The sequence below is a fragment of the Bombina bombina genome, chromosome 3, assembly GCF_027579735.1.
Source record: "Bombina bombina isolate aBomBom1 chromosome 3, aBomBom1.pri, whole genome shotgun sequence".
NCBI lineage: Eukaryota > Metazoa > Chordata > Amphibia > Anura > Bombinatoridae > Bombina > Bombina bombina.
In genome coordinates this window covers 396,079,628-396,100,242 of record NC_069501.1, presented here as the reverse complement: position 1 = coordinate 396,100,242, position 20,615 = coordinate 396,079,628, and the positions used below count along the sequence as shown (strand labels likewise).

Sequence of the window (20,615 nt, the reverse complement as noted above, 5' to 3'; positions counted from 1 at the left end):
TCTGAGTATTGTGAGGGAATATCGGACACAGGCATTAAAGCGTCAGAAAGCTCTGTATTAGTTCTAGCCCCAGAGCTGTCTCGCTTTCCTTGTAACCCTGGCAGTTTGGAAAATACCTCTATGAGGGTATTATTCATAACTGCCGCCATGTCCTGCAAGGTAAACGAATTAGACGCGATAGATGTAACTTGGCGTCACTTGAGCGGGAGTTATAAGTTCTGACACATGGAGAGAGTTAGATGGCATAATCTCCCTTTTTTTAGTCAGTGAATCCCCTGGAGATAAATCTTTAAGCTCCATAATATGGTCTTTATAGTTTATAGAAATTTCAGTACATTTGGTACACATGCTAAGAGGGGGTTCCACCATGGCTTCTAAACATATTGAACAAAGAGTTTCCTCTATTTCAGACACACCCCTTAGGCCCCAAACCGGATTGAAAAACGTTAAAAAATGTTGAGACAGTTGAGCACCCTGCCACAGCTCTGCTGAGGCTCCTACCTGCCCTCAAATACGATTATGTGCAGAAATAAACCCCTTGTAATGGTCCTCAGGTGTCAGATGACTCCTCTAGGGAAGCTGGATGTCTCAGTCTGAATAAAAACTACGCATTTAGAGCGCTAAAATAGGCCCCTCCCACCATGTACTGGATGCCTGAGGGGCCTTAAGAAAGTACTCCTAGTGGTATCTGATTAGCCATGTGGAAACTAGGCCCCAAATAAAGAGTTATCTCCCTCAGAGAAAAAACGTCCTATTTTTAAAATCATGTAAACGTTTTGTCCCTAAGTAATATAAGCATTAACATGAGTATTACCCTGTTCTGTAAGCATGATCCCAGTCGCTGTTAAATCACTGCATCAGGCTTACCTCAGTACAGCATTTTCTAGAACTCATATCATCTCTCTAGAAATAAAAATACTGAACATACCTCAAAGCAGGTAATCTGCAGGCTGTTCCCCCAACTGAAGTTGTCCCATATTCTTCAGTTATGTGTGAGAACAGCAGTGGTTACAAACCGCTAAGATCATCAAATCTCCAGGCAGAACTCTTCTTCTAATTTCTGCCTGAGAGTAAAACAGTACAACGCCGGTACCGTTTAAAAATAAACTCTTGATTGAAGGTAAAACTACACTAAGTCACCACATATCTCTTGATACTTCCTTTCTTGTCGAGAGTTGCAAGAGAATGACTTGAGTGGCAGTTAGGGGAGGAGCTATATAGACAGCTCTGCTGTGGGTGTCCTCTTGCAACTTCCTGTTGGGAAGGAGAATATCCCACAAGTAATGGATGAACCCGTGGACTGGATACACCTTACAAGAGAAATAAATAACTCCTCACACTAACAGTGCCTGCAAAAACTGACATAAAAACCTGCCTGCAGGCAAAGAGAATGACTGGAGGTTATGGGTAAGGGAAGTGACATATAGGTGCTGTAGTGCTCTTTGCCTCCTCCTGATGGCCAGGAGTGATATTCCCACTAGTAATTGACGATTCCGTGGACTCACCATATCTTAGGAAAGAAAGGAAATCAGTGACGTGACGGTACCATGGGGCATGAAAAACAGTAGTAATTACCTGTCCATTTATTCTTTCTTCAGGCATAATTTCCGGTTTTATCTTTACTAACTTGACTGCAATTGGTTTACCAGTTCTTCTGTCAGATGACACTTCAAATTCCACATCATCTGCAAAGAAACAAATCAAACTGATTTTAAAAACATGAAGTCATACAATGTGCATAAACCAGTTTGAGTAGAATTTCTATTTTTCAGTGTACATATTCCAAATAAAAAAAATTGTAATACAACCACCATTGTTGGTTGCAGATTTGTAATAACAAAAATAGCAAACCAGGAAAGGCTATTGCCATTAGAAATATAAACAAAACATTTTGGTCAAATATTTAAATTACAGTGGGGGGGGGGTCTTCAGTGCAAAAGCTTCAAAGTTAAAAAGTAGTAGATAGTGTCACAAGCTAGTAGAAGCATTAAAATAAATAAATACAATTAGAGATTGAGAGATAGTCAGAACTGGCGAAGAACATGGTGACAAATCAAATCTGCTAAAAGACATTATTTGTTATTGAATAGAATACATTTTTTGCAGCCTTTCCTGCCTTTAGAGTAGGGCTAGATTATCCCAGATGTCTGGGCGCCTTAAATTGTGAATGGCGCCTTGTTTTACCAGCCCTAGATTACCATCATAATATCCTGTTCAGTTCGGGAGCCTTGCCATCTACTCTATGCCGCTAGTTTTCAAACCTGTCCTCAGGCCTCCATAACAGGTCACATTTTGTAGATATCTGAATTGGAGCACAGGTGAAATAATCAGCTGCTTATTAAACATGGTTATTTTACCTGCTCTCATCCAAGGTAATCCCGACAATCTGGCCTGAGGACAGGTTTGAAAACTAGTGCTCTATGTGTGAGAAATACATTTCCCAACATGCTATGCCTTCAGGCCAGGGTGATCACCACAATGTTTAACAGCTCTCCTAAAATGTTGCCATCTGCATCAGGAACTATGCTTAAAAGCTATTAAAGCCAACAATGATGTGAAAGCATAGCTCTGCAGAAACCAAAGGACATGCTGCTGAAATCCATTTTGAAAATATGCATATGGTTTTAAGAAAATGAAAGAAAATTAAATACCAGTTTCATTTGAAAAATTGTATCAAATATAGAAAAGCAAAAACTACAAATATGAGTTTGCACAATTTTATTTTTTTTTACCTCCCACTTTGAGCTCTTGAAGGTTTCCATTATATTGTGAACAGTGAAAGAAGAGTCTTGCCTGACGTTCTGAACACTGAATAAAGCCATAGGATGTCAGCAGTTTTTCTATAACGCCCGTTTCACGCAGATCTGAAGTACCATTTGGGTACCCATTATGGCCATTGTTGTGGAGAAGGTTTGGGTCAAAGCTCATCTAATAAAAAATAAACAGATGACAATACTTACAATTCTGCATACATAAAAATTAGGACTTTTTTGAACACCAAAACACTAGTAAAACAACATGAAGAAAATTAACAAACAGAAAGGTAATACAAAAAAGCAAAAGAAAAAAAGCAGAATGTTAGGATACAAACAAGTGAAAAGAGTGATGGCAAAGATGAAGATCCAAGATACTGCAGGATATTGGTGTATTAATTTGCCCACAATTCATATCTACAAAGAAATAGAAACCAGTTAAGAGGTAGAACAGGTAAGCAGTGGCCTTAAAGGGCCACTAAACCCAAAATCTTTCTTTCATGAATCAGATAGAGAATAGAAATTTAAACAACATTACAATTTACTTCCATTATTTATTTTGCTTCATTTTTTAAATATCCTTAGTTGAAGAAAAAGCAATGCACATGGTGAGCCAATCACACGATGCTTCTATGTGCAGCAACCAATCAGCAGCTAGTGAGCATATCTAGATATGCTTTTCATCAAAGAATATCAAGAGAATAAAACAAATTAGATAATATAAGTAAATTAGAAAGATGTTTAAAATTGCATTCTCTTTCTAAATCATAAAAGAAAAAATGTGGTTGGCATGTCCCTTTAAAGTGACATAGTGGCTTTTTAATTTACAAATTTGGCAATTAGAAATAAAATTCAATCTGTAGTATAGTTAGAAAAAAATAAAATACAAAGTTAGAATTTTTAAAGATTTAAAAGGGACATTCCGGACAAAATTTAAATGCACATAGATGAATTATATATTTGAATAGAATATTTGCAATATATATATGTATTGCATATGCTTAGAGAGTCAGTGGGGCTTGTATCATGTCAGCCATTTGAGCCTTTGCCAAATGGCACAAGCACTTTAGACTCTCTGGAGCAAGTGCTGTGTTTAAAATGATGGTGCACAGTGCACACTTAATTGCCCGGTTTTTAAAAATACTATTAAAAATAGGGGCACTTTCATTCATGAAGCTTTACATTGCAGCGTATTTTTACAAATACCTTTTCATTCAGCAAAGCCGGATCGGCTCACCCGCCCGCTTCTCATGCTTTACTTAGCAGTGCAATGATGAAACAGGCTTCCTCCAATCACAGCGTGGCCTCACGAGAAAGACTCTCTGGGGTGCACGCCATTATTGTAGCAAGCCGGTTTCGTCATTATTAGAAGCATTTTGCCAATACGTGTATATTACAAAAATGCATCAGTGTGGATTCCAATTTTGTCTGGAATGCCCATTTTACGGAAACCAGGCAGAACAGGGCTACATTCTGTGCAATTGGTTACTTTAATAGTTCTTATTTGTGTGCAAAGTCCTATAGTAACATTGGAAGCGTGGCATAGGTGTGTAGTAGCGCCACAATTATTCACCTGCTAATGGTGTGTGTGTGCACGTGTACGTACACACATGCATATCACGCATTACTTGTTCAAAACAATATATCGATGACAACTAATAATCAATTAGTACAACGTCTCCTTTGGGGAAAACATTTTCCATTAGAGAAAACATTTTTTTTTATTTTATTTTTTACATATCAAATGTAATCACTCCCTTGGGGCGATAGTACTCTGGTTTTAGGTTTTTTATTATTTGTCAGTTATTAAAGCGACAACTCAAAAACATAATTTATGTAAGAACTTACCTTCAGTCCATGTGCTAGTGACGTATGGGATATACAATCCTAACAGGAGGGACAAAGTTTCCCAAACCTCAAAATGCCTATAAATACACCCTTCGCTACACCCACAATTCAGTTTAACGAATAGCCAAGTAGTCGGGTGATAAAGAAAGGAGTAAAAAGCATCAAAGGAATTTGAAAATAACTGCTTTATACAAAAAAAAATCATAACCACCATAAAAAGGGTGGGCCTCATGGACTCTTGCCAATATAAAAGACATGAATTTATCAGGTAAGTTCTTACATAAATGTTTTCTTTCATGTAATTGGCAAGAGTCCATGAGCTAGTGACGTATGGGATAGCAATACCCAAGATGTGGAACTCCACGCAAGAGTCACTAGAGAGGGAGGGATAAAAATAAAAACAGCCATTTTTCACTGAAGAAAATTAATCCACAACCCAAAATATAAGTTTATTCTCAAATGAAAGGAAAAAACTTAAAACATAAGCAGAAGAATCAAACTGAAATATCTGCCTAAAGAACTTTTCTACCAAAAACTGCTTCCGAAGAAGCAAATACATCAAAACGGTAGAATTTAGTAAATGTATGCAAAGAAGACCAAGTTGCTGCTCTGCAAATCTGATCAACTGAAGCTTCATTCCTAAAAGCCCACAAAGTGGAGACTGATCTAGTAGAATGAGCTGTAATTCTCAGAGGCGGGGCTTGACCCGACTCCAAATAAGCTTGATGAATCAAAAGCTTTAAAGGGACATTATACACTTATATATTTTTTTCTGCTCTGGATTTATTGTGTTGTGAACATGTAGTGTATCCCTTTTGAGCGTTGTAAACGTAATAACTGATTCTTTTCTAACCGATCGCACATTTTTTTTAAAAAATTATCAAGCCCAAGTCTATTCTTGGAATACGTTCGGCCGTTCTGGTTATGTACGCTCCTGTGAACAGTCAATGTAGAGCGCATGCGTATCATTTGCAGTGACGTCAGCACTCCTTCAGCATGGGATTGCGGCGCTCCTATGCGCGCTGCTGCGATCCCATGCTTCTCATTGGCGGTGACGTCAGCTCTATTGTGAGGAGCGCAATAAAATGCTCCTCACAGTAGAGCTGTCAGAAGAAATATTTTATTGGCTACTGTTGGTAATCGGCATAAGGATTACCCGATTTTGTGTGGTTTTCTAGTGTGAAGATTAAGTGACAATAAATTCTTGCTTGGTGCCAAGTTATTTTCCTCTGTCTACCTTCTCGGCTATATCTATATGCGGCATTCCGGTAAGATCCCACTGGTTGGCATGCGGTCCTTGCATGGTTTACTCAGGGTGATCAAAGGGTCGCTCATGTTGCTTTCACTGCGCCGCCATATTGTTTACAGATGGTAACTAGGCAGCATAACTTTGAGGCTCTTACTGGCTGTTGCAAGATCATGAATAAAAACTGATACAATTGAACAGCGCCTGCGTGAGTGGATGCTGTAACCGTGCTATCATGAACTAGCACGCGTGGTCACATACAACTTGCGCTGTGAGGTTTTGGGGGCGTATTGCAGTAATTAGTATACTGCTAACGATTGGAGAGAAGGTGTGGTGGGATAGTGTGTTTGCTCAGCCCTTTCATAAGGGCGGCCCATAATGGAGAAGAAAGCACGGTGGAATGAAAGGAAACATTATAAAACATTTATTTTGCCAGCATAATAATTATTTGTTAACAAGATCTGTGTATAAATGAATTGTCAATTAGTTATATTACATTAAGACAATTTGTGTGCACACTGGTCCTTTAACCACGATGCCAAGGAAACGGCAGAAGTCTTCTGACCTTTCTTAGGACCAGAAAAGATAACAAATAGACTAGAAGTCTTCCTGAAATCTTTAGAAGCTTCATCATAATATTTCCGAGCTCTCACCACATCCAAAGAATGTAATAATCTCTCCAAAGAATTCTTAGGATTAGGACACAAGGAAGGGACAACATTTTATCTATTAAATGTTAGAATTCACAACATTAGGTAAGAATTTAAATGAAGTCCGCAAAACTGCCTTAATCCTGATGAAAAATCAGAAAAGGAGATTCACAAGAGAGCAGATAATTCAGAAACTCTTCTAGCAGAAGAGATGGCCAAAAGAAACACTTTACCAGAAAGTAGATTAATGTCCAAAGAATGCATAGGCTCAAATGGAGGAGCCTGTAAAGCCTTTGAAACTGCAAGGAGGAGAGATTGATTTAATGACAGGCTTGATAAGAACCAAAGCCTGTACAAAACAATGGATATCAGGAAGCTTAGCAATCTCTATGTGAAATAAAACAGAAAGAGCAGAGATTTGTCCCTTCAAGGAACTTGCAGACAAACCCTTATCCAAACCATCCTGAAGAAACTGTAAAATTCTAGGAATTCTAAAAGAATGCCAAGATAATTTATGAGAGGAACACCATGAAATTTAAGTCTTCCACACTCGATAATAAATCTTTCTAGAAACAGATTTACGAGCCTGCAACATAATATTAATCACAGAATCAGAGAAACCTCTATGACTAAGCGCTCAATTTCCATACCTTCAAATTTAATGATTTGAGATCCTGATGGAAAAAACGAACCTTGAAACAGAAGGTCCGGCCTTAACGGAAGTGGCCAAGGTTAGCAACTGGACATCCGAACAAGCATACCAAAACCTGTGAGGCCATGCTGGAGCCACCAGCAGCACAAATGATTGCTCCATGATGATTTTGGAGATCACTCTTGGAAGAAGAACTAAAGGCGGGAAAATATAAGCAGGTTGATAACACCAAGGAAGTGTCAACGAATCCACTGCTTCCACCTGAGGATCTCTGGACAGGTACCTGGGAAGTTTCTTGTTTAGATGAGAAGCCATCAGATCTATTTCTGGAAGACCCCACATCTGAACAACCTGAGAAAACACATCTGGATGGAGGGACCACTCCCCCGGATGTTAAGTCTGACGGCTGAGATAAATTGCTTCCCAATTGTCTATACCTGGGATATGAACCGCAGAAATTAGACAGGAGCTGGATTCCGCCCAAGCAAGTATCCTGGATACTTCTTTCATAGCTTGGGGACTGAGTCCCACCCTGATGATTGACATATGCAACAGTTGTGACATTGTCTGAAAACAAATGAACGGATCTCTCTTTAACAGAGGCCAAATCTGAAGAGCCCTGAAAATCGCACGGAGTTCCAAAATATTGATTGGTAATCTCGCCTCTTGAGATTTCCAAACCACTTGTGCTGTCAGAGATCACCAAACGCTGTCCCAACCTGAAAGACTCGCATCTGTTGTGATCACAGTCCAGGTTGGACGAACAAAAAAAAGAGGCCCCTAGAACTAAACGATGGTGATCTAACCACCAAATCAGAGAAAGTTGAACATTGGGATTTAAGGATATTAAATTCTGATATCCTTGTATAATCCCTACACCATTGGTTCAGTATACAAAGCTGGAGAGGTCTCATATGAAACGAGCAAAGGGGATCGCGTCCGATGCTGCAGTCATGAGACCTAAAACTTCCATGCACATAGCTACTGAAGGGAATGACTGAGACTGAAGGTTCTGACAGGCTGCAACCAATTTTAAATGTCTTTTGTCTGTTAGAGACAGAGTCACGGACACTACATCTATCTGGAAACCTAAAAAGGTGACCCTTGTCTGAGGGATCAAAGAACTTTTTGGTAAATTGATCCTCCAACAATGTTTTCGAAGAAACAACACTAGTTGATTCTTGTGAGATTCTGCAGAACGTAAAGACTGAGCTAGTACCAAGATATCGTCCAAATAAGGAAACACCGCAATACCCCGCTCTCTGATTACAGAGAGTAGGGCACAGAGAACCTTTGAAAAGATTCTTGGAGCTGTCGCTAGGCCAAAAACAGAATTTATGTTTACCTGATAAATTTCTTTCTCCAACGGTGTGTCCGGTCCACGGCGTCATCCTTACTTGCGGGATATTCTCTTCCCCAACAGGAAATGGCAAAGAGCCCAGCAAAGCTGGTCACATGATCCCTCCTAGGCTCCGCCTACCCCAGTCATTCGACCGACGTTAAGGAGGAACAATAGCATAGGAGAAACCATATGGTACCGTGGTGACTGTAGTTAAAGAAAATAAATTATCAGACCTGATTAAAAAACCAGGGCGGGCCGTGGACCGGACACACCGTTGGAGAAAGAAATTTATCAGGTAAACATAAATTCTGTTTTCTCCAACATAGGTGTGTCCGGTCCACGGCGTCATCCTTACTTGTGGGAACCAATACCAAAGCTTTAGGACACGGATGAAGGGAGGGAGCAAATCAGGTCACCTAAATGGAAGGCACCACGGCTTGCAAAACCTTTCTCCCAAAAATAGCCTCAGAAGAAGCAAAAGTATCAAACTTGTAAAATTTGGTAAAAGTGTGCAGTGAAGACCAAGTCGCTGCCCTACATATCTGATCAACAGAAGCCTCGTTCTTGAAGGCCCATGTGGAAGCCACAGCCCTAGTGGAATGAGCCGTGATTCTTTCGGGAGGCTGCCGTCCGGCAGTCTCGTAAGCCAATCTGATGATGCTTTTAATCCAAAAAGAGAGAGAGGTAGAAGTTGCTTTTTGACCTCTCCTTTTACCTGAATAAACAACAAACAGGGAAGATGTTTGTCTAAAATCCTTTGTAGCATCTAAATAGAATTTTAGAGCGCGAACAACATCCAAATTGTGCAACAAGCGTTCCTTCTTTGAAACTGGTTTCGGACACAGAGAAGGTACGATAATCTCCTGGTTAATGTTTTTGTTAGAAACAACTTTTGGAAGAAAACCAGGTTTAGTACGTAAAACCACCTTATCTGCATGGAACACCAGATAAGGAGGAGAACACTGCAGAGCAGATAATTCTGAAACTCTTCTAGCAGAAGAAATTGCAACTAAAAACAAAACTTTCCAAGATAATAACTTAATATCAACGGAATGTAAGGGTTCAAACGGAACCCCCTGAAGAACTGAAAGAACTAAATTGAGACTCCAAGGAGGAGTCAAAGGTTTGTAAACAGGCTTGATTCTAACCAGAGCCTGAACAAAGGCTTGAACATCTGGCACAGCTGCCAGTTTTTTGTGAAGTAACACCGACAAGGCAGAAATCTGTCCCTTCAGGGAACTTGCCGATAATCCTTTTTCCAATCCTTCTTGAAGGAAGGATAGAATCCTAGGAATCTTAACCTTGTCCCAAGGGAATCCTTTAGATTCACACCAACAGATATATTTTTTCCAAATTTTGTGGTAAATCTTTCTAGTTACAGGCTTTCTGGCCTGAACAAGAGTATCGATAACAGAATCTGAGAAACCTCGCTTCGATAAAATCAAGCGTTCAATCTCCAAGCAGTCAGCTGGAGTGAAACCAGATTCGGATGTTCGAACGGACCCTGAACAAGAAGGTCTCGTCTCAAGGTAGCTTCCACGGTGGAGCCGATGACATATTCACCAGATCTGCATACCAAGTCCTGCGTGGCCACGCAGGAGCTATCAAGATCACCGACGCCCTCTCCTGATTGATCCTGGCTACCAGCCTGGGGATGAGAGGAAACGGCGGGAACACATAAGCTAGTTTGAAGGTCCAAGGTGCTACTAGTGCATCCACTAGAGCCGCCTTGGGATCCCTGGATCTGGACCCGTAGCAAGGAACTTTGAAGTTCTGACGAGAGGCCATCAGATCCATGTCTGGAATGCCCCAAAGTTGCGTGACTTGGGCAAAGATTTCCGGATGGAGTTCCCACTCCCCCGGATGCAATGTCTGACGACTCAGAAAATCCGCTTCCCAATTTTCCACTCCCGGGATGTGGATAGCAGACAGGTGGCAGGAGTGAGACTCCGCCCATAGAATAATCTTGGTCACTTCTTCCATCGCTAGGGAACTCCTTGTTCCCCCCTGATGGTTGATGTACGCAACAGTCGTCATGTTGTCTGATTGAAACCGTATGAACTTGGTCCTCGCTAGCTGAGGCCAAGCCTTGAGAGCATTGAATATCGCTCTCAGTTCCAGAATATTTATCGGTAGAAGAGATTCTTCCCGAGACCAAAGACCCTGAGCTTTCAGGGATCCCCAGACCGCGCCCCAGCCCATCAGACTGGCGTCGGTCGTGACAATGACCCACTCTGGTCTGAGGAATGTCATCCCTCGTGACAGGTTGTCCAGGGACAGCCACCAACGGAGTGAGTCTCTGGTCCTCTGATTTACCTGTATCTTTGGAGACAAGTCTGTATAGTCCCCATTCCACTGACTGAGCATGCACAGTTGTAATGGTCTTAGATGAATGCGCGCAAAAGGAACTATGTCCATTGCCGCTACCATCAACCCGATCACTTCCATGCACTGAGCTACGGAAGGAAGAGGAACGGAATGAAGTATTCGACAAGAGTCCAGAAGCTTTGTCTTTCTGGCCTCTGTTAGAAAAATCCTCATTTCTGAGGAGTCTATAATTGTTCCCAAGAAGGGAACCCTTGTTGACGGGGATAGAGAACTCTTTTCCACGTTCACTTTCCAGCCGTGCGATCTGAGAAAGGCCAGGACGATGTCCGTGTGAGCCTTTGCTCGAGGGAGGGACGACGCTTGAATCAGAATGTCGTCCAGGTAAGGTACTACTGCAATGCCCCTTGGTCTTAGCACAGCTAGAAGGGACCCTAGTACCTTTGTGAAAATCCTTGGAGCAGTGGCTAATCCGAAAGGAAGCGCCACGAACTGGTAATGTTTGTCCAGGAATGTAAACCTTAGGAACCGATGATGTTCCTTGTGGATAGGAATATGTAGATACGCATCCTTTAAATCCACCGTGGTCATGAATTGACCTTCCTGGATGGAAGGAAGGATAGTTCGAATGGTTTCCATCTTGAAAGATGGGACCTTGAGAAATTTGTTTAAGATCTTGAGATCTAGGATTGGTCTGAATGTTCCCTCTTTTTTGGGAACTATGAACAGATTGGAGTAGAACCCCATCCCTTGTTCTCTCAATGGAACAGGATGAATCACTCCCATTTTTAACAGGTCTTCTACACAATGTAAGAACGCCTGTCTTTTTATGTGGTCTGAAGACAACTGAGACCTGTGGAACCTTCCCCTTGGGGGAAGTCCCTTGAATTCCAGAAGATAACCCTGGGAGACTATTTCTAGCGCCCAAGGATCCAGAACATCTCTTGCCCAAGCCTGAGCGAAGAGAGAGAGTCTGCCCCCCACCAGATCCGGTCCCGGATCGGGGGCCGATATTTCATGCTGTCTTGTTAGCAGTGGCAGGTTTCTTTGCCTGCTTTCCCTTGTTCCAGCCTTGCATTGGTCTCCAAGCTGGCTTGGCCTGAGAAGTATTACCCTCTTGCTTAGAGGACGTAGCACCTTGGGCTGGTCCGTTTTTACGAAAGGGACGAAAATTAGGTCTATTTTTTGCCTTGAAAGGCCGATCCTGAGGAAGGGCATGACCCTTACCCCCAGTGATATCAGAGATAATCTCTTTCAAGTCAGGACCAAACAGCGTTTTCCCCTTGAAAGGAATGTTTAGTAGCTTGTTCTTGGAAGACGCATCAGCCGACCAAGATTTCAACCAAAGCGCTCTGCGCGCCACAATAGCAAACCCAGAATTCTTAGCCGCTAACTTAGCCAATTGCAAAGAGGCGTCTAGAGTGAAAGAATTAGCCAATTTGAGAGCATTGACTCTGTCCATAATCTCCTCATAAGGAGGAGAGTCACTATCGAGCACCTTAATCAGTTCATCAAACCAGAAATATGCGGCTGTAGTGACAGGGACAATGCATGAAATGGGTTGTAGAAGGTAACCCTGCTGAACAAACATCTTTTTAAGCAAACCTTCTAATTTTTTATCCATAGGATCTTTGAAAGCACAACTATCCTCTATGGGAATAGTGGTGCGTTTGTTTAAAGTAGAAACCGCTCCCTCGACCTTGGGGACTGACTGCCATAAGTCCTTTCTGGGGTCGACCATAGGAAACAATTTTTTAAATATGGGGGGAGGGACGAAAGGAATACCGGGCCTTTCCCATTCTTTATTAACAATGTCCGCCACCCGCTTGGGTATAGGAAAAGCTTCTGGGAGCCCCGGCACCTCTAGGAACTTGTCCATTTTACATAGTTTCTCTGGGATGACCAAATTTTCACAATCATCCAGAGTGGATAATACCTCCTTAAGCAAAATGCGGAGATGTTCCAATTTAAATTTAAAAGTAATCACATCAGATTCAGCCTGCTGAGACATGTTCCCTAAATCAGTAATTTCTCCCTCAGACAAAACCTCCCTGGCTCCCTCAGATTGGGTTAGGGGCCCTTCAGAGATATTAATATCAGCGTCGTCATGCTCTTCAGTAACTAAAACAGAGCATCCACGCTTACGCTGACAAGGGTTCATTTTGGCTAAAATGTTTTTGACAGAATTATCCATTACAGCCGTTAATTGTTGCATAGTAAGGAGTATTGGCGCGCTAGATGTACTAGGGGCCTCCTGAGTGGGCAAGACTCGTGTAGACGAAGGAGGGAATGATGCAGTACCATGCTTACTCCCCTCACTTGAGGAATCATCTTGGGCATCATTGTCATTATCACATAAATCACATTTATTTAAATGAATAGGAATTCTGGCTTCCCCACATTCAGAACACAGTCTATCTGGTAGTTCAGACATGTTAAACAGGCATAAACTTGATAAGAAAGTACAAAAAACGTTTTGAAATAAAACCGTTACTGTCACTTTAAATTTTAAACTGAACACACTTTATTACTGCAATTGCGAAAAAACATGAAGGAATTGTTCAAAATTCACCAAACTTTCACCACAGTGTCTTAAAGCCTTGAAAATATTGCACACCAATTTTGGAAGCTTTAACTCTTAAAATAACGGAACCGGAGCCGTTTTAAGCTTTAACCCCTTTACAGTCCCTGGTATCTGCTTTGCTGAGACCCAACCAAACCCAAGGGGAATACGATACCAAATGATGCCTTCAGAAGTCTTTTATAAGTATCAGAGCTCCTCTCACATGCGACTGCATGCCATGCCTCTCAAAAACAAGTGCGCAACACCGGCGCGAAAATGAGACTCTGCCTATGCTTTGGGAAGGCCCCTAAAGAATAAGGTGTCTAAAACAGTGCCTGCCGATATTATTATATCAAAATACCCAGAATAAATGATTCCTCAAGGCTAAATAAGTGTTAATATCAATCGATTTAGCCCAAAAAATGTCTACAGTCTAAATAAGCCCTTGTGAAGCCCTTATTTACAATCGTAATAAACATGGCTTACCGGATCCCATAGGGAAAATGACAGCTTCCAGCATTACATCGTCTTGTTAGAATGTGTCATACCTCAAGCAGCAAAGGACTGCAAACTGTTCCCCCAACTGAAGTTAATGCTCTCAACAGTCCTGTGTGGAACAGCCATGGATTTTAGTTACGGTTGCTAAAATCATTTTCCTCATACAAACAGAATTCTTCATCTCTTTTCTGTTTCTGAGTAAATAGTACGTACCAGCACTATTTGAAAATAACAAACTCTTGATTGAATAATGAAAAACTACAGTTAAACACTAAAAAACTCTAAGCCATCTCCGTGGAGATGTTGCCTGTACAACGGCAAAGAGAATGACTGGGGTAGGCGGAGCCTAGGAGGGATCATGTGACCAGCTTTGCTGGGCTCTTTGCCATTTCCTGTTGGGGAAGAGAATATCCCGCAAGTAAGGATGACGCCGTGGACCGGACACACCTATGTTGGAGAAAGGAAGAGCAACAAATTGGTAATGCTTGTCTAGAAAAGAGAATCTCAGAAACTGATAATGATCTGGATGAATCAGAATATGAAGATATGCATCCTGTAAGTCTATTGTGGACATATAATGCCCTTGCTGAACAAAAGGCAGAATAGTCCTTATAGTCACCATTTTAAAAGTTGGAACTTTTACATAACGATTCAAAATTTTCAGATCCAGAACTGGTCTGATTGAATTTTCTTTCTTTGGGACAATAAATAGATATGAATAAAACCCGAGACCCTGTTCCTGAAACGGAACTGGCATGATTACCCCTGAAAACCCCAGGTCTGAAACACACTTCAGGAAAGTCTGAGCCTTTACTGAATTTGCGGGCGTGAGAAAATATCTTCACACAGGTGGTCTTATTCTGAATCCTATTCGGTACCCCTGAGAGACAATACTCAGAATCCATTGATTTTGTCCAAACATCCTTGAAAAATCTTAATCTGCCCCCTACCAGCTGAGCTGGAATGAGGGCCGCACCTTCATGCAGACTTGGGGGCTGGCTTTGGTTTCTTAAATGGCTTGGATTTATTCCAATTTGAAGAAGGTTTACAATTGGAAACAGATTCCTTGGGGAAAGGATTAGGTTTTTGTTCCTTATTTTGTCGAAAGGAACGAAAACGGTTAGAAGTTTTAGATTTACCCTTAGGTCTTTTATTCTGAGGCAAAAAAACTCCCTTCCCCGCAGCGACAGTTGAAATAATTGAATCCAACTGAGAACAAAATAAATTATTACCTTGGAAAGAAAGAGATAGCAATCTGGACTTAGAAGTCACGTTAGCATTCCAAGATTTAACCCACAAAGCTCTTCTTGCTAAAATAGATAAAGACATAGATTTAACATCGATTTTGACGATATCAAAAATAGTATCACAAACAAAATGATTAGCATGTTGAAGCAAGCGAACAATGCTAGACAAATAATCAGATTCTTGTTGCGCCAAAAAGTTGATGCAGCTGCAACATCAGCCAAAGAAATTGCAGGCCTGAGAAGATGACCCGAATATAAAAAGACTTTCCTTAGATAAAGATCCTTTAGATAGGAAACTTGAATCTTAAAAGAAGTACTATCTTCCGTAGGAATAGTAGTACGTTTAGCAAGAGTAGAGATAACCCCATCAACTTTGGGGATCGTTTCCCAAAACTCCAATGTAACTGCTGGCAAAGCATACAATTTTTTTTTAACCTTGAAGAAGGAATAAAAGAAGTACCAGGCCTATTCCATTCCTTAGAAATCATATCATATCAGAAATAGCATCAGGAACTGAAAAAACCTCTGGAATAACCACAGGAGGTTTATAAACAGAATGTAAACGTCTACTAGTTTTAATATCAAGGACTAGTTTCCTCAATATCGAATGTAATCAACACTTCTTTTAACAAAGAACGAATATACTCCATTTTAAATAAATAAGTAGATTTGTCAGTGTCATTATCCGAGGAAGGATCTTCTGAATCGGATAGATCCTCATCAGAGGAGGATAATTCAGTATGTTGTTGGTCATTTGAAATTTCATCAACTTTATGAGAAGTTTTAAAAAGACCTTTTACGTTTATTAGAAGGCGGGATGGCAGACAAAGCCTTCTGAATAGAATCAGCAATAAATTATTTTAAATTCACAGGTATATCTTGTACATTAGATGTTGAAGGAACAGCAACAGGCAATGTACTATTATTGATGGACACATTATCTGCATGTAAAAGTTTATCATGACAACTATTACAAACCACAGCTGGAGATATAAGCTCCACCAGTTTACAACAAATGCACTTAGCTTTGGTAGAACGGTTATGAGGCAGCAGGCTTCCAACAGTGATTAACAAGACAGGATCAGATTGAGACATCTTGCAAATGTAAGAAAAAAACAAAGCAAAATGATCAATTTACTTATATGGCAGTTTCAGGAATGGGAAAAAAAATGCAAACCGCATAGCCCTCTGATAGAGATAAAAGGCAAGAGGCATATAGGAAAGGGGTTTTAAATAATGAAAATATTTGGCGGCAGGTATGACGCACAACACAAACAGAAAAAATGTTGGCGCCAACATCCGGAAATGACACACTCGCGTCACTGAAAACGCAACCTTGAGAAAAGACTCAGCGTCAACTAAGACGCCGGAAGTGACAAATTTGTGTCATCGAACGTAACTTTGCGCCAAAAAAATCTCACGCAAAAAATGACGCAATAGACTTTGGCATTTTGCACCCTCGCAAGCCTAATTCTGCCCGCGAATTTAAAGTGACAGTCAATTGAAAAAAAGACTATACCCCAGGTAAGAAATACATTTTTCCTAAAAAATGCATGTACCATATATGAAACTGACAGTCTGCAAAAGGAAATATAATGAAAACCTGAATCATGGCAAATATAAGTACAATGCATATATTTACAACTTTATATAAATTCATAAAGTGCCAAACCATAGCCGAGTGTGATTTAAGTAATGAAAACATACTTACCTGAAGACACCCATCCACATATAGCAGATAGCCAAACCAGTAGTGAAACGGTTATCAGTAGAGGTAATGGAATATGAGAGTATCGTCAATCTGAAAAGGGAGGTAGGAGATGAATCTCTACGACCGATAACAGAGAACCTATGAAATAAATCTCCCTAGAGGAAAACCATTGCGTTCAATAGGCGATATTCTCTTCAGATCCCTCTGACATTCACTGTACTAAGAGGAAATCGGGCTTCAAAATGCTGAGAAGCACATATCAACGTAGAAATCTTAGCACAAACTTACTTCACCACCTCCATAGGAGGTAAAGTTTGTAAAACTGAATTGTGGGTGTGGTGAGGGGTGTATTTATAGGCATTTTGAGGTTTGGGAAACTTTGCCCCTCCTGGTAGGATTGTATATCCCTTACGTAACTAGCTCATGGACACTTGCCAATTACATGAAAGAAATTAAACTTTCATGATTCAGATAGAGCATGCAACTTTAAACAACTTTCCAATTTACTTCCAATAACAAAATGTGCAGAGTTTTTATCATCGCCACGTATTTGTAGAGCACCAACAGATTCTGCAGCGCTATAAACATAGGGTGTATACAAGATAACATTTATAGGGATCAAATGGGTAGAGGGCCCTGCCGAGAGTTACATTGTTTTAGTCGGCTCTTATGAAGGTGATCTACAAACAGCTGGGCTCATAGGCTTACATGCTAAGGGGTTCAAGGGGATAGCAATAAAGATAGGAAAGGTTAGTTCATAAAGGAGTAAAGATATAAATTAATCAGATATCTTCTTCACCAAACTCCTTGCACTTTCACTCCCCAACAGGCTCTGTGAGGTCACATATAATCATTTAAAGAGATTTCTTACACCTTACAAACTTTAGTCCAAAGGTCTAGAAGCCTCCTGTTTTGCAAAATAACTAAAAATGTCAGTATGGTCCTAAAACTTGCTAATTGTTTAAAATATTTGTGTCATTACAGCATTGTATGTACCTTTGACATTTCTGTACCAAATTCTTGGAAACTTTGTATTTTACACTGAATTTTTCATGTAATGTATTTTTCCCATGAATAAAGAATTATTATTATTATTATTATTATTATTATTATTATTTTTTAAGGAAAAGTCTAATTTTAGAGATGTTTTTAAGGTGGAAACGACAGGCTTTCGCCAAAGACTGAATGTGAGGAGTGAAAGATCTGAGTCAAGTGTGACCCCAATACATCGGGCATGTTGGGTAGGGGTAATAAGTCATCAGATCCTACTGGGCATGTGCAAAAACTCACAGAATATATGTTAATGTGATTGGCTGATGGCTATCACATGATACAGGAGGAGTGGAAATAGACAGAGCTGAAATTTTTACTCATTTTAAGTTCAGACTAAGTGCTATTGCATTATTAACCATTCCCCAAGTTTTGCACAACCAACTCAGTTATATTAATATACTTTTTACCTCTGATTAACTTGTATTCAAGCATCTTCTGACAGCCCCCTGATTTCATGACTTTTTATTTATTATTTATTGACTTGCATTTAGTACTGTGTTGTCCTAAATCTTTAATAACTACTCAGGCGTGAACACAATCTTATCTATATGGCCCACATGAACTAGCAGTCTCCTGTTGTGAAAAGCAAATAGAAAAGCATGTGATAAGAGGCTTCCAACAGCTGGGGGAAATCGATGGAGCAGCTTTCAGGATTAAAAGATAAGTTATTGAAGAAAACGCTTGAAATGTCAATTTTGATGAATTAAAGTGCCCTTGTTTAAAATAGGATTATAAAAATCGGGCACTTATTTGTCAAAATTGACCTTCACTTTAATATACTCTAAATTTCTGCCTCTTTCTAAGCCACTACAGACAGCCTCTTATCACATGCTTTTTCACAACGGAAAACTGCTAGTTCATGTGGGCCATATAGATAATATTGTGTTCACACCAGTGAAGTCATTTAAGCATCAGGACAACACAGCATTAATTGGCTAAAATGCAAGTCAATAGATAAAGTCATGTGATCAGGGGGCTGTCAGAAGATGCCTAGATACAAGATAATCAGAGGTAAAAAGTGTATTAATTTAACAGTTTTTATGCAAAACTGGGGAATTGTTAAAGGGATTATCTATCTTTTAAACAAACAATTATAATGTAGACTGCCCCTTTAAATAAGCAGTTCACAACCTATATGGTCCTTTTGATGAGTGTTACCCTTTACTTATCTATACAATCCACTTAAAATGTGTGTCCAATTTCCATTAAAGGGATAGGAAAGTGAAAATTATAAAAAAAAAAAAAACTTGCATGATTCAGATAGAGCATGTTATTTTAAAACACTTAAATTCACTTATATTTTCAAATGCACTTTGTTCTCTTGGTATCCATTGTTGAAAAAATAATATGTACATATCCCACACTACTATAGACATTTGTCAGTTGTGATTCGCTAACTAAGTTGTGTTCAGCTACAAGTAACATCCCTGTAGTAAATTGTTGCGCTGTTAGCAAAGGATAAGATAATTATGCAAATTTGATAATCAAAGTAAAATTGGAAAGTTGTTTAAAATTGTATGCTCTATCTGAATCACAAAAAAGGAAAATTTGGGCTTTCATGTCTCTAATTCCACAAAAAAAAATATGTAATGAGTACTGTTAAACACAACAAATGCAAATCTCACATTAAAAAAAAAACAAAAAAAAAAAAAACATGCACTATTTTGAAATCGTACATTATACCAACAGGTAAGGAACTAGAGTGTAATACAATTTTTGAGCCACATTATTATTTTTTGTTTGCAGAGAAAGCACAAATTTCTTTAGTAATAGAAGCTTCCAATAAGCAGCACCTAACATAAGTTTGACTAGGATGGGAGCAAACAGGAATCTTAGTGAGGTTATACATAAAACTGCACAACGGGCAGCTAATCTGCAGACACAACATGCCGGAATGTGCATATACTATCCCTGACTTACAGATCGTTGATACAATGGGGTCCTCTTCTGCTTTTTAGACCCACATGACGTAGAGGTATAAGTGATAGACCCTGCGACAGGAGGGGTGAGGGTTTCTGAAGGCATAGTATAAAGCTTCTCCATCACAAACAGCTGTGATAACATAGTGCATTGTTAGATTACAACAGTCAGAATACAAGGGGGGAAGAAAAAAAAAAAAAAAAGGAGTAGGTTTCTGCCTCATTCAAATATGCAATGTAGCATATTATGTTATCCACACAAGGGATGTAAACACTAATTTAAAAAGATCTCAACCTGCTTAATAGCCACATTAGAAAATAGTCGTATTTGGGCTTAAAGGGACAGTCAAGTCCAAAAAAAAAAAAACCTCTCATGTTTCAAATAGGGCATGTAATTTTAAACAATTTTGCTTTGTTCTCTTGGTTTTCTTAGTTGAAAGCTAAAAGGTTCATATGCTAATTTCTTAGACCTTGAAGGCCGCCTCTAATCTAAATGCATTGATAGTTTTTCACCACTAGAGGGCATTAGTTCACATGTTTTATATAGATAACATTGAGTTCATTCACGTGAATTTAACATGCTCTGACTGGCTAAAATGCAAGTGTCAAAAGAACTGAATTAAGGGGTCAGTCTGCTGAGGCTTAGATAAAAGGTAAAACGTGTATAATTATAACTGTTGGTTATGCAAAACTGGGGAATTGGTAATTAAGGGATTATCTATCTTTCAAAAAAAACTAAAATTCTGGTGTTGACTGTGCCTTTAAAGGGATACTAAAACCAAATTTTTTCTTTCACGATTCAGATAGA

At 39.7% G+C, this 20,615-nt stretch overlaps 1 protein-coding gene across 1 annotated transcript in view; it reads right to left on the bottom strand.

Moving 5' to 3' along the window:
* The window catches only part of CSDE1 (cold shock domain containing E1), a 501,007-nt gene that overhangs the window by 301,198 nt on the left and 179,194 nt on the right, over window positions 1–20,615 (bottom strand). Inside the window, exons 4-6 of the mRNA XM_053705299.1 lie at window positions 19,809–19,940; window positions 2,733–2,928; window positions 1,576–1,685 (exon numbers count right to left, since the gene is read on the bottom strand). Coding sequence (XP_053561274.1) covers window positions 1,576–1,685; window positions 2,733–2,928; window positions 19,809–19,940 — 438 coding nt within the window. The remainder of the gene's footprint in view (window positions 1–1,575; window positions 1,686–2,732; window positions 2,929–19,808; window positions 19,941–20,615) is intronic.